Source organism: Ovis aries, chromosome 25 (assembly GCF_016772045.2).
Source record: "Ovis aries strain OAR_USU_Benz2616 breed Rambouillet chromosome 25, ARS-UI_Ramb_v3.0, whole genome shotgun sequence".
Classification (NCBI taxonomy): domain Eukaryota; kingdom Metazoa; phylum Chordata; class Mammalia; order Artiodactyla; family Bovidae; genus Ovis; species Ovis aries.
This window is the reverse complement of record NC_056078.1, coordinates 15,599,428-15,623,314: the sequence shown is the minus strand read 5'-3', so window position 1 is coordinate 15,623,314 and position 23,887 is coordinate 15,599,428. Positions and strand designations below refer to the sequence as shown.

The following is a 23,887-nucleotide window of genomic DNA, read 5'->3' as shown; positions in this document are numbered from 1 at the left end:
TTCTCTGGCCTTTAAGGCTCTTTGACTTTCTTGTTGGCAAAATGTGGAGCTCTTTCACCTGCCATTTTAAAAAGCTTGATCTTCCAAGGGTTTGTTTGAGAGGCCCTATGCTTAATATCAAGGTCTGAACATTTAATTTCTTTCTCTAGAATGTTCCATTCTCTCGTATATCAGAGCTTTCAGTGGGTCCTTACCTTGATGGAAGTAGTTGCAATCTAAGGAATGCCATTTAGCCAGCATCAGCCTGCAACTGCTAATGATTACCTAAAAGGAGTGATTACCGTTCCCTGGAAGGTGATTGCAAAGAAACCAGAGAGCATGTATTTTTCAGGCAAAATCAAGGACTAACCCTGTAAGCTTCAAAGATGTCATCACCGTGAGGCTATTGCTGTGTCATTGTAGTCCAAACAGAAGTATGCCTGGAATAAAAATAGGCTTGCTGTGAATATGAATTTTCTGCAGATAAAATACAGACCACAAAATGGCAAAGATTTGTTAAAAGTTTTCTCTATTTGCCTTTTCTTTTATAGATGTGTCTTTATCACAAGAGGTGTATATCCTTATCCTAATAGGTAAAATGCAAAAGGCATGAGAGAGAATAAGTTAGTAACATTGTTTTACAAAATGTGGGATAAGGAATGACTTTGAAACATAATTTTGAAAGAATGAGATTAAAACCATGATGGACCCATTGTGATCTATATTTTGGAAGAAGTCAGTAAAGTCTTTAACTGAAAAATGGGTTTATTTTTAAAGAAAGCACTAGAAGGAACACGCAACATACATTGGACTCCTAAATGCTGCTGAGTCTGCTGAGGCATCCAGGAATTAGCCTTAGATTGTACGAGTCTTTCTGTGGTTCTTGCCCCTGCTTTAACTGTCTTCAGATGGAAAGATTGAGAGGATTTTAGGGAAAGAAACAGAAGGGTAGGTAGAAAGTATTACACAGATAGATTGACAGGAAGAGAGAGAGGGAGAGAGAAGATAAGCAGGTTATTTTAATTATTCACATGTTTCATATAAAAATGAAAATAGATAATTCCTTGACAAACTTGAGTTATATAAATCTCCTCTGTGGCTTTTGGTCACTTACCCAATGCCAGGATGTAGGGAAGAAAGCCTCAAAGGGACTATAGCAACATGTGATTTATCCAAATCTGTACTTTAGAGTATGAGGAAAGCAGATATTGGTTCCAGGTCATTTATCTTTAATGTATAATGTAAAGCACTAAGTAAATGCTTTCACTGTAATAGCCTTCGAGTCAAAGGTTACAGACGTTTCACTTACAGAAACCCATGAAAACACTTGCATTTTTTTCAGTATGTAGATTTTATGCCATCAGAAAAATAAAAGGGTTAAAACTTAAGTGAAGGAAGTCTATAGTTCATGATACTTTCCTTGAGCAAGAGTATTTTTCTTTGCTTTCTCAAAGTTACTTCTAGTACATATTTAATTGTCTTGTAGTAAACCCACATTTGACCAGCCAGCTTTAAAGGTCATAAAGGGAATTAATAAACATTATTCATGTTTGTGGAAATGTGGAGAATGGCCAGAATTCAAAAGCAGCCTAAAGAAAAATGGTAAAGCGTCTGCCTACGATGCAGGAGACCTGGGTTCGATTCCTGGATGGGGAAGATCCCTGGAGAAGGAAATGGCAACCTATTCCGTTACTCTTGCCTGGAAAATCCCATGGACGAAGGAGCCTGGTGGGCTACAGTCCATGGGGTCGCGAAGAGTCGGACACGACTGAGCGACTTCCCTTTCTTTCTTATATCATTTTTCTTTTTCCTGATTATTGGTCAAAGAATTTTCTTCATGACATGAAAAAGGTTTGGAGCTGTTGTTTGCCCTTTATCTGCATTTTATACTTCTATTGCACCCTCTAGTACTTGATTCTCTTTACAGTGAGTTCTTAAAGATTAAGACAAGACATCCTCTGAAAAAAATCTAGTAATAATATTTTGCATAAGGCAATAGTTCATATGTTTTGATTAAACATGTTTCTTTTTTCGCTTCTTGACTGTAAGATAGGCACAAAATGTTTTAAAAGGGTAGGAAAATTTTTTCATCAATTCCTTAGATTTGGGGGTACCTGTAATGGTGAGAGTTACTTGACAGGTACATAAAACCCCTCAAGATTAATTGCTGAGTTTACTTAAGTTATCTTTCTAGGCACTGCTGTAGCCATTGGCAACTCTAAAGATTTCTCTGTGCTGTTGATCTCAGCAAGGACCAAGGGGTCATGCATACAGGTTGATGAACAGAAATGCTAAGTACAATGGTTTCCAAAGAGAGAGAAACAAAGGGAAAAGATCCCATTTCTTTTCCCTCCACCAAGCCTTTAGAAAGGTCAGAGGGCATTTTCCCTGGGCTGCTTGTAAAATGCTATCTTCAGCCAGAGCTTCTTAGGTCATTTAGCCAATCAGCCAGAGAGCCTATCAGAGCTGTTGGAAGGAATGTGTCAGGGGAACACTCTCAAACTCTTGTCTGTCTTGAAGTAGTTCCGTCCAGACTTTGAGTAGCTCGGCTACTCAAGTATTCACTGGACTTCCCTGCGGTCCCTCTGTGCGTGTTGACTGAATGCCATGTGCACTCAAACACCATTATGCACACCCATCTTTGTGCTTAACTCTCTAGTTCATAGCCTTATCAATTCTATAATCCAAAAGCATTTAGTACCTTGTTCTTGGTTGCAAACAGCAAACTGATTCTGGTGAACTTAAGCAGAAAAATAATCTACTGAAAGATGTCAGACAGCTTGCAGAGTTGAAAGAAAGAGTGGGCAGCAAGGCTTGGAGTTATGGCAGAAGCCTGGGAATGTGAACAAGCTGAGTGAGACAGCCAGTCATGCCACAGAAAGTGTTCTGGTTAGGACTTTACTAATGGAATTTGCATGATCACTGCTGGACGTTAAGCCCTCTCATCCCTTCTGTGACTAACCTGTTATGCCCATATCTGTGGCACCTGTGGGGCTTATGAGGCGTCCAGGATGACTGCTGGGTCTTCAGGAACTCTCAGTATGATGTCATCAATGTCATTAACCACTGTGATATCCTGTACCTTGGCAAGATGGTCAGTGGTCCTAAAGACTGAATGTTGGACACAGTCAGAGAGTAGAGGTGATTCTAAGGCAATGCACTGAAGGTGTTACAGCACCCTTAATAAGTAAGGCAGACTGCTTCTGGTGTTTCTCCTTTTTAGGATTCAGCATTTGCACAGCCAGTGGTTGCCTAGTGGGTTTCAGGGGCTGAATGAGCTTGCTCTGGTTAGCAGACCATGACTGGCATGGCTGACATGGGTCCCTTCACTACCTGCCTAAATCTCAAAATCTGCTGCTGTTGTTCAAGACCCATTTGTTCTCTGCACCAGTGTGGACTCCCAGTTCCTGCATCTCTCAGGTCTCTTGTGCTGTTAGAAATCCCTGCCGTTCTTTCAGGGATGTTGTATTCCTTTGATTACAGTTTCAATCACCAGGAAACAAAGTTCACAGGACTTCCACTTGGCTGTTCCTCCCAAGATAACCTCTAACTCTTGGTTCAGTGGGTTTTCTTCTTACCTGAGAACCTAAGAAATAACCACAGTGTGGGTTTGAGGTACCACTGGTCTTCATGGGAGGCAAATTGGGTCAAAACATCACTTATAACTTGACCCCAGAAACCTCCACCCTGACTGTTAGACTGTGGTGTTACATGCCAAGAATTAGTTTTGGCTCAGAGCTTGTGCCTAGTACTTCTTAAGGGACCTGGGTGTATTTCCTTCCCCCATGTCCATATCTGCTAAACAGCTGCAGAGTCCTTTGAGGAAGACAGAATGAACTGTGTTTATGATATTACTGAATGTATATAAAAATATATATCTTTTGTTAATGACATTCATCACTGTAAAGTTGACCTTAAAAATAGAGTAAAATAGAACCATTGAATCTGAGATACTCAGTTCCCAGTTTTTTGTGTGAATGGACTGGCATTCCCATTTATCCCAATATCTTGGCCAGTCTTCTTTTCAAATAGTTCTTGACATGAGATCTACTTTCATTGTAGTCTAGGAGACGTTGAAAAGTGTAAATGTAATTCTTACTTCCAAACAGGTCGGTGACAATAACCTTCTAGGGGGTTGGGGTCGGGGTGGTGCTTTCCATTTCTAACAAGTGAATAAGAAACCAGTAGTGAAGAAGATGGAAACCTGCCTCACTGTCCCATGGTTAATTCTTTTGAGCTGCGCCTGCACAACGTTGGTTTACTTTTTCTTTTGACTGACTTATTATCAGCATACTCAAGCCTTAGACTTGAGATGCAGTATTTCATGTGGCTAAGAACAGGACTGAACCACCTGGCTTTGAACACCAGTTCTGCTGCTCTCTGGCATTCCCTGGTGGCTCAGATGGTACAAAATCTGCCCACAATGCGGGAGACCTGGTTTGATCCCTGGGTCAAGAAGATCCCCTGGGGAAGGGAATGGCTACCCACTCCAGAATTCTTGCCTGAGGAATTCCATGGACAGAGGAGCCTGGTGTGCTACAGTCCATGGAGCCGCAAAGAGTCGGACATGACTGAGCAACTAACACACACACACTCTGCTGCTTGCTAGCTGAGTGACCTTAGACAAGGCATGTAATGTCTATAAACCTGTTTCTTCATCTGTGGAGGCAAGCGTGCTTGTGGTAGAGACTTGTTATATGTTATACTTGTTATATATATATTATATATATATATATAATCAAGTAATTATAACATGTAGTGACCATTCAATAATATTGTCATTGACATTGACAAGTCACTCAGTCGTGTCCTACTCTCTGCGATCCTATGGACTATAGCCTACCAGGCTCCTCTGTTCATGGGATTTTCCAGGCAAGAGTACTGGAGTGGGTTGCCATTTCCTTCTCCAATGCATGGGAGTAAAAAGTGAAAGTGAAGTCACCCGGTCCTGTCCAACTCTTAGCGACCCCATGGACTGCAGCCTACCAGGCTCCTCTGTCCGTGGGATTTTCCAGGCAAGAGTACTGGAGTGGGTTGCCGTTTCCTTCTCCAATGCATGAGAGTGAAAAGTGAAAGTGAAGTCACTCGGTCCTGTCCGACTCTTAGCGACCCCATGGACTGCAGCCTACCAGGCTCCTCCATCCATGGGATTTTCCAGGCAAGAGTACTGGAGTGGGTTGCCATTTCCTTCTCCAGGGGATCTTCCTGACCCAGGGATTGAACCCCGGTCTCCTGCATTGTAGGCAGACGCTTTACTGTCTAGCCAAGAGGGAATCTATCAATAATATTAGCCAGTATATTTCTAAAAGCTTATACAATTTGTAATTATAGAAACAAAGACGAAGTAATACCAAATGTAAATGCTTTTAACCTCCATATTGAATTATCTGTGCTACTCATTTTCCTAAGAGTTCATTTAGCTGGTGTCTATTTCTTAAATACCTACACAAGCCAGGCTCCATGCTGATTTTTACATCATTGTGCCAACCTTGACCTCAGGTTGCTAGTTAGTCATTTTCAGAGGGCGCAGAGTAGTGGGAAGCTTTGTTGATACAATGCTGGGGACATAAAAAGTCATTCTCTTTTTTTAACCCCTTCCTACCCTGACTTCCACAATACACTAAGATTTAGCCTATGTAAAATCATCAAACACTATATCAGGATTATTCAGTAGAAATACACTGTAAGCTACAAATGTCATATATATAATTTTAAATCTATGTAGCCACAAATGTCATATATAATTTAAAATTTTCTAGTAATTGCATACAGAGGTAAAATAAATGAGATGAAATTAACTTTAATAGTATATTTTATTTAGTCTGCCATATCCAGAGTAACATGATCTTCAGTTCAACTCAGTTCAGTCACTTAGTCGTGTCCGACTCCTTGCGACCCCATGAATCGCAGCACGCCAGGCCTCCCTGTCCACCACCAACTCCCGGAGTTCACTCAGACTCACATCTATCGAGTCAGTGATGCCATCCAGCCATCCCATCCTCTGTCATCCCCTTCTCCTCCTGCCCCCAATCCCTCCCAGCATGAGAGTCTTTTCCAGTGAGTCAACTCTTCGCATCAGGTGGCCAAAGTACTGGAGTTTCACCTTCAGCATCATTCCTTCCAAAGAAATCCCAGGGCTGATCTCCTTTAGAATGGACTGGTTGGATCTCCTTGCAGTCCAAGGGCCTCTCAAGAGTCTTCTCCGACACCACAGTTCAAAAGCATCAATTCTTTGGCACTCAGCCTTCTTCACAGTCCAACTCTCATATGTAATAAATATAAAGAACTATTGATGAGATATTTGACATTCCTTTTTTCATACGAAATCTTTGGAGCCCAGTGTGTATTTTATGTTTCACATTTGTTCACACTCACCACCTTTCAAGTGTCTAATCTCTCTACATGTAGCAGCAAGTGGCTACTACAGTGGACAGAGTAAGATTAAATTTTACCAGATTCTAAGACTCAGCCATGAATTCTTCAATAAACAGCTTTGTTATTCTCAGATCCTCACCTGGAATGAAAAATACAGAAAGAGAAAGAATGAACTGAAATTCTATAAAATGCATTTTCAATATGTACTTTTATATAAGTTTATTGATGAGAAACATAAAAAAAGAGTTTGTTGATCAAAGCTCATGTCCGCTATTTGCAGAAATGCAAGTAGCAGTTAAGAATTGTTAGGGAAGGGGACTTCCCTGCCAGTCCATTGGTTAGGACTCTGTGCTTCAACTGTAGTGGGCATGGGTTCCATCCCTGGCTGGGTAACTAAGATCCCACATGCCATGTGGTGAAGCCAAAAAAAAAAAAGCAGAATTGTTAGGGAAGATCTAAATGTGGAAATTTAAAGGAAGTTTATATCTTTAGCCATTGGTTGGAAAGAAAATCAATAGGTATTTAGTGACGTTGCAATAGTAATTGTTTTAAAAAAATGAATGTGATAATAGTTAATGAGAAAGTATAGTGTTTTTTCTTTTTTGGTTGGGAGTTACCAGTGTCTTTTTTTTTTTCTTTAAACTAGTTATATGATCTATGATGGACTAGTTACATGGTCTATGTTGGAATGAAGTCAGTTGTGTAGAGATTAAGGCACACTTTCCTTCAGTGCCATCTATTGCTAGAGTGTTTTCATGCTTCATGCCACAGTCATCTGTGACTCGTCTTTCAGATGGTTGATGACCCAAGTCAACATGCCACCTGAAACTTTAAAAAGTGCCTCTCTCATTTCACGCCAGTCAGAATGGCTGCGATCCAAAAGTCTACAAGCAATAAATGCTGGAGAGGGTGTGGAGAAAAGGGAACCGTCTTACACTGTTGGTGGGAATGCAAACTAGTACAGCCACTATGGAGAACAGTGTGGAGATTCCTTGAAAAACTGGAAATAGTACTGCCTTATGACCTAGCAATCCCACTGCTGGGCATACACACTGAGGAAACCAGAATTGAGAGAGACACATGTACCCCAATGTTCATCACAGCACTGTTTACAATAGCCAGGACATGGAAGCAACCTAGATGTCCATCAGCAGATGAATGGATAAGAAAGCTGTGGTACATATACACAGTGGAGTATTACTCAGCCATTAAGAAGAATACATTTGAATCAGTTCTAATGAGGTGGATGAAACTGGAGCTTATTATACAGAGTGAAGTAAGCCAGTAAGAAAAACACCAACACAGTATACTAATACATATATATGGAATTTAGAAAGATGGTAACGATAACCCTGTATGCGAGACAGCAAAAGAGACACAGATGTATAGAACAGTCTTTTGGACTCTGTGGGAGAGGGACAGGGTGGGACAATTAGGGGGAATGGCATTGAAACATGTCTAATATCGTATATGAAATGAATTGCCAGTCCAGGTTCGATGCATGATACTAGATGCTTGGGGTTGGTGCACTGGGATGACCCAGAGGGATGGTATGGGGAGGGAGGTGGGAGGGGGGTTCAGGATGGGCAACACGTGTATACCCGTGGCGGATTCATGATGTATGGCAAAACCAATACAATATTGTAAAGTAATTAGCCTCTAATTAAATAAATTTATATTTTTAAAAAGCGCCTCTCTCAGGAACTTAATTTATAAGAGAGCAGAAACTATTTATTAGACATTTGCATTTTTGCATCACAATCACCAGGGATTTATGTGAGATTAATATTACTTTTTATTTTGTCTGAATTTTTTATTATAGAAAACTTCATACGTATGCAAAATTAGATGAGAGTGACGAAGCCTGATATAACCTTTAGTCCCAACTTTAACAATTATTAACTAATGGCTAATCTCCTTTTCATCCATAGCTCTATACCCAGTTACCTTGAAGTATAATTTCAGAATCATTGGCAATTCATCAGTAATTTTACCTTCAATATTACATTCGATTGATAGGCCTTCTTCTCTTCTTTTTTCCCATTTTGTAAATCATTATTGAGGGAACTAGATAATTTGTTCTGTAAGTTTCTTACAGTCTGGATTTGGCTGATTGCATCCCTGTGATATTGCTTATCTTGTGGTGCCTGTATCCCGTGCGTTTTTTGTAAAATGGTAATTAGATTGTGAGTTTTCGCCAGACTCAGGTTTATTGTCTGTCTTAGTGAAAATTTTATCCCCTGCGTTTTTTGTAAAATGGTAATTAGATTGTGAGTTTTCGCCAGACTCAGGTTTATTGTCTGTCTTAGTGAAAATTTTCCTAGACACTGTAGCGCTCTTTCATGGGGCAGCGCATGATGTCTGGCTATCCCTCTTTCCATCATGCTAGCACTGATGGGCATGTTTGTGTGTCAGTAGCCTGAGCCACCACCCATTAGGAAGTTCTCTACTTTTCAGCAAATAGTTTTAGCAACAACTCAGGATCATTGCTTTGAGTCATCATTTCATGAGGGATTGCATAATAATGATGCTCTAATTCTGTCATTTCTTCTTAATTTATTAGCTGGAATATTTCCATATACAGAAACATTCCTTTATCAACAGTTTGGTTAATTTGAGGTACAGTTTGTACAGCAAAGACAGGTTTCATATTTGATTCTTTTCCTTTATTTAGTAGTTTTCAGAATGAGTTGACCCCTAAGGTATCCTCCAAAGGTAAATACTGTTCTTTTTTAGTATCAGAATTCATGGATTTAAACATATTTGATGTTTTTCAAGCCGTTCTATTTATTACTCTTTTTGATGCCCTACTTCTGACCAGTGGAAGCCTCTTGAAGTTGGCTCTGAGTCCTTTGAACCTGACTCCAGTGGACTTTGATAGCTTCTTTGCTTTCTGAAATGCCAAGATATTCTAGGCTCATCTTTCATTTCTCTGTCCCAGATCTTAAATCAGCTATTTCTCCAAGGAGTCCTGGTTTCTTTAAGTGAATAAATGGTATTGAGAGCGTACCTGGGCACCTCAGATTTTAAGCTTAAGAAGTTTTCAGTCTGGAGTCTTTATTAGTTAGGAAAACTCTAGTAAAGGTAGCTCCAATCTCAGTGGCCTAGGGCAGTCCAGGCTCACCGCTGCCTGGTGCATTGGCAGGCAGTCTTCCAGGCAGTGATTTGAAGACCCAGAGTTGTTTTGTCTTTTAACTCCAACAGCCAGTAGTGCCTTAGAAGATGTAAAGAGGAAAATGGAAAGTTTCCTACTTTTTAACCACTTTGACCTGGAAGTGATACACATTTCTGCTCTCCTTCTACCAATGAAAACTAGTCATGTGGCCCTGTCTCAAAGCAACATGGCAGTAAAGGCAGTCTCTGGCTGGGGAGCTTGCACTGCAGCAGAGCAACATCCTCATTGAATGTCAGGCTGCCTCTGCCGGAAACCAAACCAGAAACCAATGCTTTACCATATGAAATCATGAGCTCTCCCCAGCTTTCTCCAAAAGGACAATCCAAAGTCTCAGTCAGTCAGTGCGTCCAGCTGAAGTACCGGCGCACTTCATTTTCTTGCACTGTGCTTCATTGCACGTTCCCAGATATTCCTGTGTTTTGGGTTTTTTTTTACAGATTGAACATTTGTGCAATGCTGCCTCAAGCAAGTCTGTTGGTACCATGTTTCCAATAGCATCTCCTTACTTCACGTCTCTATGTCACATTTTGGTAATTCTTGCAGTATTTCAAACTTTTTCATTCTTATATTTATTGTGATGATTTGTGATCAGATGAGTGATCGTTAATGTTACTCTTGTAATTGTTTTGGGGCACCATGAAGCCATGCCCACATGAGATGGTGAACTTAATCCCTAAGTATTGTGTGTGTTCTGACTGTTGTATCAGCTTCCTGTTCCTTTTCCTCAAGGAAGGGCTCATGTGGCTGCAGTGCAGAAAACTAATTAATAACCCTACCGTGGGTTATTAATTAACCCACGTTCAAGTGAAAGGAAGAGACGAGTGATGCCATAGGCTTCATTGTTATCTTTGTGTTTTAGAAGGCTGATGTTTATTTATGTATGGCCGTGCTGGGTCTTCATTGCTCCATGTGGGCTTTCTCCAGCTGTTGTAAGCTGAAGCTACGCTCTGGTGGTGGTGTGTGGCCTTTTCCTCATGGTGGCTTCTCTTGTTGTGGAGCAAGGGCTCTAGGGCTCCTGGGCTTCAATATTTGTGGCTCACAGGCTTAGTTGCCCTGCACATGTGGGATCTTATTTCCTGGACCAGGGATGGAACCCATGTCCCCTGCATTGGCAAGCAGATTCTTAACCACTGGACCAGCAGGGAAGTCCCTGTTATCTTGTTTTAAGTAATTGTCACGGCCACCCCGCCCTTCAGCAAACCACCTTCCTGACTAGTCAGCCCCCATCAACATCGATACAAAAATATTAGGACTCTCTGAAGACTCAGGTGATGGCTTGCAGTTTTTAACAATGGAGTGTTTCTTAATTAAGCTAAGTACACTCTTTTATTAGACATAATGCTATCGCACACTTAATAGACAACAATAAAATTTAAACATAGCTTTTATTGTACTGGGAAACCAAAAAATGCGTGTGATCCACTTTATTGCAATATTTGCTTTATTGCAGTGGTCTGGAACTGATCCACAATATCTCTGAGGGATGTCTGTAGAGTGTCTTCCTCCACCCCAATCAGTATATAACAATGGACCATAGGCAAGACAACCGTAATAAACACTCGCATTTGGAAAGGAGAAGGATGTGGAGCACAGATTGATGGCCTGTAGAAATTTTGCATTACTCTTGTGTACACATTATAAGGTCTTTTTGCACTGGCATTGGATGGAATTCCTTGATTAAGCTTGAATTCTCTCCTCAATTGCTGCAAGCAATTTCTTGTCCCCTACTTTTCTGTGGCTCTTTCCTCCACTTTCCCGAATGTCTGTCTTTATTCATTTTCATACCTGTCCACATTTGAAGGTTATTGGAGACTATGCTATCCCTGGGAGCTGTATGTTTTTTTGCAGTCAGCTTCCTATTCTTGTAAATTAGAAGGTAACTTTGAAGATTGAAAGGGTTGTGTTTTTGTTTTTTTTTTTAAGACTCAAACTCTCTCTAAGGTAATTTTTTAAAAAATTGAAGTAGATAAGCTTCCCATGTGGTGCTAGTGGTAAATAACCTGTCAGCCAATGCAGGAGACTTAGAGACATGTACTCAGTCCCTGGGTTGGGAAGATCCCTTGGAGGAGGGCACAGCAATCCACTCCAGTATTCTTGCCTGGAGAATCCCTTAGACAGACAAGCTTTGCAGGCTACAGTCCATGGGGCCACACTGAATTGCACATAACTGAAGCAACTTAGCACATAGATTTGCAATGTGTTACTTTCAGATGTACAGCAAAGTGATTCAGTTATACACACACGTACATTCACACAAGCACACACACATATGTGTGTGTGTGTATGTATATATATATACACATATATAAAATTTCTTTAGCATATAATTTTTCAAAACCTTGGTAGGGTCATGATTTATAGTTATTTTCATGTGCCAGTAACCTCAGCAAAACAAAGATCTGTCAAAGTGTAACTGTCAGATATACTTTTCTTTGCTTCCTTGATACTTTGGTTCTCTCTCTCACTTGAAAGTGCTGTTAAGAGGCCGCCTGTAATCATCAGGAGAGCGCCACATTGTTTTTTTTCCTCCCAAAGATTTTTTTGATGTGGACCATTTTAAAAGTATTGAATTTGGTAAAATGTTGCTTCTGTTCTGTGTGTTGGTTTTTCTGCCACAAGGCACGTGGAATCATAGCCCCTTGATGAGAAGGCAAACTTTGAACCACTGGACCACCAGGGAAGTCCCTTGAACCACATTCTTAATCTTATTTTTTGCCCCAAGGCTGAATCTCAATGGGCCTTGTTCTTAAAACTTTTCTCAGTCTTCTCATATACTGTGTAGGGTCCTTGTATTTTCCATCTTTGCAAGTCCCCAATTTCTGGGTTTTCTTTGTCCCATTTTTTTTTTCCTCATAATTTTTTGCCTAGGCTTATCTCTTTCTTGCAAAGCCTTGCTAGATGCTGCCAGTAACAACCAACATGTGCAAAGCATGCAGGCATGGCAAGCTTGCCATCTGCCTTTTAAGTCACCACAGGCGGGATTTACCAAGTGTTGTACCATCATGTACACTGAGGAACGCCAGGTTTCCAGCCTCCAGCATCACTTCCCTTGCCGCCTGCTGCCTGACTGGGAGACCAATTTTAGATTTTTGTTATGGCAGCACTTCACTTGAAGGTACTAATTTCTGTATTTATCTGGGTAATGCTAGCTGCTGTAATAGAGACTGTCACAGAACTAGAGAGTTTTGAGATCTTGTAGAACATCCACTTCCTCATTTTAAGAATCAGGAACCAAGACAAGAAACAATGAAGCCTGCCCAGAGCCACGCAGCGAGCTGCAGCTGTAAGTTACCAGCCAGACTTGGGCCTTGGCGATCGATCGTTGCCCCTTTAGCCCTTAGCTCAGCTGGGCACATGCTACAGGCTTAGCAGGTATCCTCAGCTGAACTGCAAATGTGTAGTCTGACTCTATCACAGCATCACTGAGGTTCAGACAAAAAGAGATGAAGGAAGAAAAATTCAGGAAACAGAACTTCAGTAAAAATACCCCCAAGAAATGTATAGATTAAAAGAACTGTGTGACTTTGCTATTATCTTTTGTAGATTTTCATGCTTTTAATCTTAATCACAAGCTAAGGACATTTTGATAACATTGTTTTGAGATAGTTGTTTTGAGAGAGTGTTAAGAATAAGCCATTTAATATTTAGCTTAAAAAATATTGCCAAATAGTTGGCCCAGGGTATGTCCCCTTAGCCCTGGTTCCCATTCTTCCTTTCACCATCTATGAGCTATGAGGGAAGGATGGGTGGAGAGGGGTCATACTTGGGGTGAGATGGGCCAAGGTTAAGGAAAAGGATGGTTTGGGGAATTAAAAACTACTATCTTTCTATTTGATGCTGTGTGGGAAGCGGCCTGCTGAAATTTATGTGTCAATGCCCTCTGCCACACCATGCCAAAATGTAAAGGCGGGACTGCAGAGTGTAGCCAGCATGGCACTTTGAGCGTGGGACGATGCCTGGTGCGCCGCAGGGCTCCATAGTTCTGTGGTATTTATGGAATACCTGTTCTGTACGAGGCCCGTGCTGGCACCTTAAGATATACATACAACGTGATTCAAGTACTGTGCCAGGATCTTAAAGGCAATGTAATCGATTAAATTTCAAAGACTTGTACTGGACTGTAATATCGGGCATCCTGTTTTCGATAGTGATAAAAATTTGCATGGACAAAAATGTCACCCTTTTGAATCCTCTGTTTTTTCCCACATAGGTAGAGAAGATAAACTTGGAGTCAATTTTTTATGGCATTTTCTTTGTCCTTCAAACCTAAAAAAGGCCTGGTCAGATAATATAGGCCAGACTCCCTGTGGAGGTGTTCTTTCCATCTACTTGGGAACATTAGCAGATTCTGGATGAGCATCTCTCTGGTTTATGAATCAAATTCAGTATAAAAGTTGAATTTGCTTTTGTGGGCTTTTTTTTTTTTTTTTTTAAAGAACAAAGGTTGAGTAATAAAGAATGTATTTACTGAGGTTAATTGTTAGGGATGCTTTCTTTATATTGTAGGATGTTGTAGAGAATCATCCTAGAGAATAAATAAATTCTCATGTAGAATCATTCTATAAAGATTAATTATGTCAAGCTGACCTTAATTTATGTGAAAACTTCCTTGTTCTTTTGAAAACTCTTTTATAAAGAGGAAAGAGTAGAATGTGGACATGTTTATTATTGCCATGCTAAGTTTGAGTTAAGTGTAGATGGTATGCCAAAGAGTGGGTTGTGTATACTGCTTGTCTTCTGAACAAGACTTTTCAGAATCTAATTTAAATATCAATTGAGATTCTTTCATCATTTACTTATTTTTCATTTTGATTTAGAGGCTATGTGTTTTCCAGTACTCCAGTTCTTAGGCACAGAAATAAATTTATCTTCATCGGTTATCTGGATAAACTTGTACAGACACGAAAACAAAACACGCAAATTAGAAAGAAAAGTGGTTAGTAAACATGAAGTAATTCAACTTTTTCGTTGATCAAAGAAATGCAACTTAAAATCTAGCATGGTAATTTTCTCTTGTCAATTTGATAAATATTAAAAAAGTGGATGCTAACCTATGTTGGTGAAGGTGTAAGTAAATACACATCTTTATACATTGTTGAGGAATGTTTAGATGAATAACAAACAATAAACTCTCGAGAAGTATCATTTTACTTATCCTCATGTGATTTTCTTTACTTTTTTTTTTAGTTATTTTTTTAATTTTAAAATCTTTAATTCTTACATGTGTTCCCAAACATGCACCCCCCTTCCCACCTCCCTCCCCATAACATCTCTGTGGGTCATCCCCATGCACCAGCCCCAAGCATGCTGAAGTGTAGTTGCTTTACAATGTTCTATTAATTTCCCCTCTTCAGCAAGTGATTCAGTTACACACAAATATATATATATATATGTTATATACACATTTAAAAAATCCTTTTCTATGATGATTTATCTTAGGATATTGAATATAGCTGTCTGTGCTATACAGTAAGGCTTTGTTGTTTGTTCTATGTATAAAAGCTTACATTTGCTAACCCCAAGCTCCCATTCCATCCCTCTCCCAACCCGTTACCCTTGGCGGCCACCGGTCTGTTTCTATCACCAGGCTGTGATTCTGTTTCTGTTTCATAGATGGGTTCATTTTTGTCAGAGTTTAGATTCTGCAAATAAATGAGATCATGTCGTTTGTGCCATTCTCTTTCTGACTTACTTCACTTAGCAGATGATCTCTAGTTGCATCCGTATTGTTGTAAATGGTATTATATCCTTCTTTTCCATGGCTTAGTGGTTTTCCACTGTGTCTGTATGTGTATATACATGTATGTGCCACTGATGTGATTTTCAGAATAATAATCTTACCATGTCTTAAATTTATAAACCATTTCAAACTAGAGGCATATTTTTGTGTCAAAAGCATCAATATTAAAAGTAATCCAAGGGTGATTGTAAAAGGATGGATGTTTCCCTGGAGTCCCTCACTTCAAGGGGAATCTGTGTTCCCATTTATTTGGTTGGAGGAATATAGGACAAGGACTATGATGGATCCAGAGTACCATACGACAATTGATATAAACTTATTTTGAAAGTAAGGGTATTAGCTTAAGTTTATAATTCTTACTTCCAACTAATCTGAGGATTAATTGTGACCTGATGAAAACATCATTGCTTAGCTTAGGTCTGGCTTTAATCTATCATCATCTTTGACCAGAGGACTAAATGAGGCAACATCCTGGTTTCATAGGTGTGTGGATCCAGGGAGGCAGGAGGCCCTTTGACTAGCTGTCATGACCTTCATTCCACAGCCCCTCCACCTCCATAACCAATTCCTCTTTCATTGTAGTTTTTCCTTTATTTTGTAATTTTTGCTTCCAGAGAAATATCTCAAGCCCGTTCCTTCTCTGTTCCTGAACAAATGATTTCAGGCAGTTGTGCCAGCTGAACAAAATAACAGGTAGGACGTATACAGACATACTCATCTCTAAACCATGATGGTTTAAGTCAAGGTAACATTAACCTTAGTATAAAATTTTAAGGTACTATGAGTTATGGCTTAAGATAAGGTTTTTTAAAATCTGATTTTTTTCCTAGTTCCTTTTATTTTGTAGGTAAAAGAATAAGGGTCTCACTATTACTAAGTGGATTGGGATGTGGAGAGTGAGAAGCTGCTATTTTGGGTGAACATTTGATGAAAAGAGATACTAACAGAGTTGTGTCTAGCTCTCATCTGCATGACTTATTTGCAATAAGAAAAGAAAGCCCACCACTAACTCTACGCATTTGGGTGCGGACCCAAACATAAGCTCCATACTGCTCAATCAATTTAATATTAACACTGCTGGAGACTATCTTTTACAAAGCAAGGGAATCTTTAGAATCTGTCACCATGGTTCTTTTAAAATCATTTAGCGTCTCTATTGTTATTAAATAAAACACTCGGATTTAGGGAAGATCAAAGAAATGACTCATCAGCCCATCACCTCACAAAAGGATGTATATCTGGCATCTGAATATCACCGGGCCTCAAAAGAGATTGTTAGTCTAGTGAAAGAAAATTACCCTGCTCAGAAAATCATGCTGATGAAAATGCAAAGTTTCAGGAAAGAAAACAAACAAAAAGCAAACCACCCATTTACAGGCTATAACTCTTTGAACATTCTGTCTCTCCCTGTTTTACTAATCCACTTTGATTATATCATTATATATTTAATGGGTGCATGGCTGAATAATGGGGAGAGAAAGAACACCCAGAACAAAACAGGAAAATCCTGTCCTGGATCAGCCTGGAGCATTCCAACGTGTTGTCAAAAGTGGAACTACCGTATCAAAACTGTCATTTCACAGATAATGGTGCTTAGAGCAAAGCTAGGTTAAAAAAATTGTTTTAGCAATGTATTAATGAGTAGTACAGATGGCCACTGACTATGGCAGAAATCACCATACTTGAAATGGGTATTTGAAAACTGGCTGAAAACTGAGATTCAATTCATGGTCTCACTCTCCTGCCTCTCATGCCCACACATGCTGAATTTGCAGTTGCTCTAAGCAGATACGCAGATGTCACTGTGTGTCGTTGTTCAGTATGAAGACTTAGGAAGACTGGAAGCTTAAACACCTAGAGAGTGTTTCTTCAGATGTTTTCCCTCACATTACTGTTATCAAGATAATTGCATAAAGCATTATGGCTTTGATACATGCAATTATATTGCGGTGGTATTTTAGTCTCTAAGTTGTGTCCGACTCTTGTGACCCCGTCGACTGTAGCCCGCCAGGCTCCTCTGTCCATGGGATTCTCAGGCAAGAATACTGGAGTGGGTTGCCATGCCCTCCTATAGGGGATCTTCCCAACCCAGGAATAGAACCCAGGTCTTCTGCATTGCAGGCAGATTCTTTACTGAGTGAGCAACGAGGGAAGTTTTTTCATGTAAGTCATAACTAGGGATGGCCCAGCATTCATGCAAAATAGGATGAGGTAAATACCAAAACCCCACAGTGAGGATTCTATGAGATATACCCAAGTGAAAGTGAAGTTGCTCAGTTGTGTCCAACTCTTTGCGACCCCATGGACTACAGCCTACCAGCCTCCTCCCTCCATGGGATTCTCTAGGCAAGAGTATTGGAGTGGGTTGCCATTTCCTTCTCCAGGGGATCTTCCTGATCCAGGGACTGAACCCTGGTCTCCTGCATTCCAGGCAGACACTTTAACCTCTGAGCCACCAGGGAAGTCCCTCAAGATATACCCAATGAACCCTAATTTTTTTTTTTTTTTTAGTTTGAAGTGTATGTGTAACTATTGAGGAGAAGTTTGCTTACTGCTGAATCTTATCTCCAACCTCACTGTGGGTTCATTTTACCATCTCTGAGAAATACTTGTATAGTGAATAGAAAGTCCTTCAAAAGAGGAATTGGTTGAACTGCCTCTGGTCCCAGTTCTGCTTTTAGCTGGCCCTGTGACCCCAGAGAAGATCTGTTAGGGCCGCAGGTAGGTGAGAGGAGAGAAAGACATTCAACTTTTCACTCAGCTCTAAAGCTTCCGTTTCCAGAAAAGAGCTTCTTTGCTTGTAGTTTTGTCTTTATCAGTACAATTATTTTAAACATTGAGGACTAATGAATGGTATTAAGGGAATGCTATTAGTAAGATTTAGCAACTACCTAGCTTGCCAGCTAGCAGTGTAACTTACAATAAGTACATGACGTCCAACCTTAAAAATAAAACTAGTCTATTCATATAGGTATTTCCGCTGAATTTAAATAAAAAGTTTTTTTTTTACTTTTAATTTGATCTACTTTAACTTTAGCTAAGAAATTATATTCAGTGTTTTCAAGTGAATTTTATGCAGAATGTATCTTAAATAATTTTGCTTCCTAATAATCCCATCCCTCTCATTTCTCCTATGGTAAGCCACTTTCATTTTAAAAATAGACCTGCTCTACGGGACTTCACTTGGCCCTAGTTGTTGTCCTCTTATGCGAGTTATTTAATTTAAAAATAGAACTGTCTCAGTAGATCTGTATCAACTAGTTTATGATCGTTTCTATCTGGAGTAAACTCTAATTAGGCAGGCACTTCTGTGGAGTCATGTTTGGGAGCATTATAATCCAGTTATCTTTTCCTCCTTGGTGATCTGACAGAAGGCTTTAGTGTCCAAGTTGATGATTTCAGTGTATTTAACTTATAAGTTTTTTTCTTAGGCTAAATTTAAGTCCCTCAAGGGCTGGGGGAATTTTATAATTTGGATGAAAAAGAGATTACCGTTGGAAAGTCATTAACATTTAGCATTTTTGTAACAAATAATCACTGCTAGACTGTTTTTAGATCAACCAAATTACTTTTTAACCTAGAGCAATTTTAATTAAAATTCAATTGTACATTTTGGGCATATTAAAAACAATCAATATTTCTGTGAGTACATATTTCTAGAGTATAAGTGTATGAAACACCATTAAACAATAATAGGGAACAATTTTTCTATTTATTGAGTTTAAGTTGTTTTAATTTTTCAACCTTTAAACAAAGTTTGATTTTACAAAAAAAATCTCATATTGTTATAAATTTAATTACTATTGATTTAGTGATATTTTAAGGCCTTAATTCTGACACGAAGTCCTTTTGCCTTACACTTTTAGAGATGTAATTATTTGTTCCTTCCAAGAAGTCTGGAACTTAAGTTATAGAAAAGGAATGTAAAACACGTATACATCACATACTTTTATTATTAATTATATGTATTAACCTTATACATTTTGTTACTCTAGCATACAGTTTGATACATTTTATAATTATTTTTTGAAACTGGGCTCTCTATCAGACCTGATTATACAATAAAATGTCTTGAAGTATTGTTCAGTCAGATTTATGAGTTCATCATCAGCAAGGATAAGTGCTTCCTCAGATAATCTTTTGTAGAATTGTGCTATATGGTCCCATCTCGAAAAGTCTTGTTTTTTTCCTATCCAACCAGCAGAGAGCACTTTAGCTTGTAATATGAGCATTATATATATAAGTGAATATAGTCAAGATCTTGCTTTATCAAAGAAATGGGCCAGACAGTTATCTTCTAAACTATGACCTTACTCTTTTCTGTCAATTTCAGTTTGTTTTATTAATTTCCTAAATTTTGCATTATTTAAACATACTTTCACAGTTTAAAAAGTTATTATAATGATTTTGTCCCAAAACGCAGTCTTGTTATTTACTTGGTCAAAAATTTCATGTTAGTTGTGTTTTGTATATTTCATAATCTTAATTAGTTTGTAAATTTTACATGAATGGATTAAATTTAGTCTCAATTTCTATACACCTTTGTCTTTTTTTTTTTTAGAGGCTCATACTCTGAATATTCAAATACTTGTTGATAAAGACTTTTCTAGAGAGATGATTCAACTCAGTAAGTGTTTAGACACTAAGAATCAAAATGTCAGAAATCTACTGTATACTATCTTTGTTGCGTGACTAACGAAGAATGCAGAGGTGTTGGTAGCCTGGTTGGTTGTCCTGCTTACATCCTTGACTGTAATCGGAATTTGTCTAAAGCACCTGTTGATTAGCTGCTCAGTCGTGTCTGACTCTTTGCGACCCCATGGACTATAGCCTACCAGGCTTCTCTGTCCATGGATTTTCCCAGGCAAGAATACTAGAGTGGCTCACCATTTCCTTATTCAGAGTATCTTCCTGACTGAGGGGTCCAACCCGTGTCTCCTGCATTGGCAGGCAAATTCTTTACTGCTGAGTGCCCAGGGAAGCCCGTCTAAAGCATCTGCTTCACCTTCTTCCCTCTACAGGGCCACAACTAAGCCCTGGCTGATCCGATTGCAGTAAATGAAAGCTTGAGGTGGCATATGTACAGCCAGTTCCCCTAGTTTCCTTGTTTTGAACATGAGGAAGGGTTGAATCGTAGAAGGAGTTGAAAGGTTGATTCCACTGCATCATGATTTTCTACTTTTCATTGCATGGCAAGAGGAATATTGAGAAACAGCAGCGGCAAGTGGGAAAGGTGGGTAGGTAGCAGTTCCAAGTCAGAGCAGAAACGGGTGAGATGCCTGAAGCCATTCGGAATTCTGGCCACACCAGACTTACTGAGATGTGCATTACTGTAATTAAATAATGTGGAACGTCACCGTGGAGTAGCTCGAGCTGCTAACCCACTACTGGTAGAATCCATGTCGCTCTTTGCAGGATCACTCCCACTCCTGTTTCCCAGCCTGCTGCCATGGGGCTGCCATCTCAAGAATCCCTCATTCTCAGCTCTTTCCAGGGGACTGGTGGTTCGACACGTAGGAAAAGAAATGTTAGCTGCATGTAGACACAACCTCTTTTACAAGACAGGTAAAAAATGGTGAATATTTTAGCATAAATATCTATCCTTTTGTTCAATATTTTAGCATCATTTCCTCAAACCAGTGCTAAATCTTTCCACATGCACCCCTGAAAACTAGCCCTTGTGACATGTTTTTCCCTGTAAGGCTGTGCTTTATATTAATTTTAATCCAGTTTCTCCCAAGTAAATATGTTAATATTAATTTTAATCCAATTTCTCCTGGATAAAAATGTTTGAGTGAGGAAATGATATGGTTTATTCCTAGCTTCTGGGCCCCTGCGGATGGATCTGGCCTTGCCCTCCATTGTCTTCTCCCCTCTGTACTTGTTCCTGCCCTCCTACCCTGCACCTGTGTCTGTTACCTGCCCAACAGTGAGGTCCATCACAATCTTGGTGGTCACCCACAGTAATTCATAGAACCTCGTTCCTTCCTGAGTTAGTATGTGAATCTGGCACTCTCCAAGAGACACTTAAGTGACAACTTCTGATAGGAATTCAGCTATATTTAAATGGATGGAAGTCCTGATGAAGGAGTTTCCATCTAGATGTGAAGCCCCCAGATACTCAGGAAACATCCCGAAGCCTTGGGCCCAGGATGGCCTGCAGTGGGGCATGTGTAATGTGTAACCACGGTCAAGAAGCACAGAATGTGTCTGCCACATAGACAGCAGCATTGCTGTTAGTAGTTTCTGACTATTCTGGAGGACTTCTAGTTGGGTGGTTGGTGTATTCATAGAGGGACACCATACTTTAAAATGAACGGTTGTAAATTGGGGATAGGGCTTCCTGTAATCAGCCTGTCCTTAGGAATCTTTAATTGAAGGTTGGCTATTTGCCCATCTTTCGGCTTATCCCATTAAAAAAAGGTAATCATGGAGAAAGTGTAATGTGTGGTTTTTCTACTAGTAGTAGGTCTCTTTTATTGTTTGAATCGTTGAGTGTTTCTTAAGAACCAGTAACCCGATCTTTTATCACTCCCGGGACCGCCTCCTCCTCTGCTCTGCCGATGCATTCAACACATGTGTTCGCCTGGGAGGCCCAGCAGCACCAGAGCAATTTACATTCGGTTTCCCAGCCTGCGAGGAGCAGCAAATCAGCCTCTGGGAAGGCTTCGGAGACTTGTCAGCAGTCTGTAGCTTATTTCTGTGAGGCTGTGTGTGTGTGTGTGTGTGTGTGTGTGTTTCTCTCTCTCAACATTTACAGGCTGGAATTACCGTGGAGGAACAAGCAACAGAGTGTTGTCAAGATTTTATCTCAGGGTAATGATCAGTTAAAAATGAAAGGCTGAGATCCTGATTTTCGGTAGAGGAAGAATTGACTGTTTGATGTAGAAAACCCCCAGTTTTCTTCCTGAGGCAAGCTGAACAGGGCGACTGCAGCCCGTGGCTCTGACAGCAGCAGGGGCTGGGTTTCAGCGGTGGCTGCTGGCCTGGGGAGCACCCGTAAATGGACTTGGGGCTCAATGCTGTGACTCTTTGTCGTGGCTTTGGATGTGGGAATACCGGTGGTGATCTGCTGTCTTTTATAAACTCACCTGATTTAAAGGAAAGATGAGTGAAGAACCAAAGGAGAAAAATGCAAAGCCTGCTCACAGGAAGAGGAAAGGGAAAAAGGTAAGAAATGAATAAGCAACATGTTCTCTTGTATTGTTCTCTGGCTCCAGGGAGGGTGATCTCTAGGCTGGATTTTTCAGAGATGGGATTTTACGAAGCTGCTAGAATCAGAATGCTTTTGTTTTCCTGGGCTATTAATGGGTGTGTTCTGTGTTAGGGGAAAGCATCACAACTCGGATACATTGCTAAAATATTTCCACAGTTAAATATAGTCATTTAGGTTTCACTGAAGTGGTGTGTTTTTCATAGTGATATTCAGGATTATTAAGTAAACACATGTCCTAATTATGTGGGTGGGTTTTTTTTTGCCTTTAAATTTTCCAGAATGCTTGTTAATCAACAGGGTACAATTACTAATGAATATTATTACGGTATAGATGTTAACTTTAATACATATATTAAGCCAACTGAGGGAAACCTATAGTTATACTTTAAAATTGCAGCATGGAGGTGAACTCCATTTTAATTATTGATCAGCTTATGGCTGACAAATCTCAGGTTTGCAATTGACTCTGCAGTAGTACAGCCCTGTGCCAAATTTGTCCATTGTAATTTACAAAATCAATTTCCTTTTCCATATAAATTGAAGAATCTTTGAAATAGTAATAGGAGGTGATTATTGTAAACCTGTAGATTCATTTTGATTTTCTTGCCTGTGTATATCTTGAAATGTTCTCCTAACTTTTTCATACATTTTGAAATGGGTGGGGATTGTAATTCCCTAGGTCTGACATTTGCTTTTGATCCACTGTGGTTTATAAACTGGCTTCCATAGGGCGTGCCACTGGTGGAAAAGACAGTTGTATATATGTAACAAAGAAAAACAAATCCTCAAAATAGGATTCTAGTTTATAGCTGTTGAAGAAAAATGTGGACGATATTTTTCTGATCTATACTCAAATTTTTCAGATGTTATTAGGACAGTTATATATAATTTGCACCATTATATGTAATTATGACTCTTTAAATGCTTCCTTGACCCAGTGTAACATAGGCTGAGCCAGTGGACTCATAGAGCATGGTTGTTATAGTGGAGAAGATAAAGATTTCAACCTCTCGTTGAATTGTCAGGCAGTTAAAATTTTTTCATAATCTCTTCATTATTTATGAAAAGGTTCATTTGAATATGGGGTTCTTGAAAGAGCTACACTCAGCAGACCGCTCTGAGGACACACTGACCAACATGCCAACATTCTAGGGCAGTGGTTCGACATCCTACAGACGGGGAAGCTGTGCGCGCTGACTTGAAGTCAGCCCCGACTCCTGGTGCATTGTCTCCTCGGGGGTTGATGATGTTGCAAAGGTGCTGTCCTGATTTCCCAAGGGAGCAGGTCGCAGCTGCTCAGCACATATGAGTTGTCTAATGCCTGGCAGAATGGTTCTGGTCTCCAGGAAAGGTGTCAGCTTTGCTCATGTTTATGAGATATGGCCTTAAGTGTCTGACAGGC

General features: G+C 39.8%; 1 protein-coding gene across 7 annotated transcripts in view; it reads left to right on the top strand.

The window, feature by feature from the left end:
• Positions 1 to 23,887, top strand: part of ANK3 (ankyrin 3) — a 755,525-nt gene that overhangs the window by 151,764 nt on the left and 579,874 nt on the right. For 2 of the 7 annotated variants that reach the window (XM_060406461.1, XM_060406457.1), the window contains exon 1: positions 21,844 to 22,439. The exons of the other annotated variants lie outside the window; for them this stretch is intronic. In XM_060406461.1, the coding sequence (XP_060262444.1) occupies positions 22,377 to 22,439 (63 nt within the window). In that variant the 5' untranslated portion in view covers positions 21,844 to 22,376. Of the gene's footprint in view, positions 1 to 21,843; positions 22,440 to 23,887 lie in introns of those variants that run through there. 7 annotated transcript variants of the gene reach the window in all.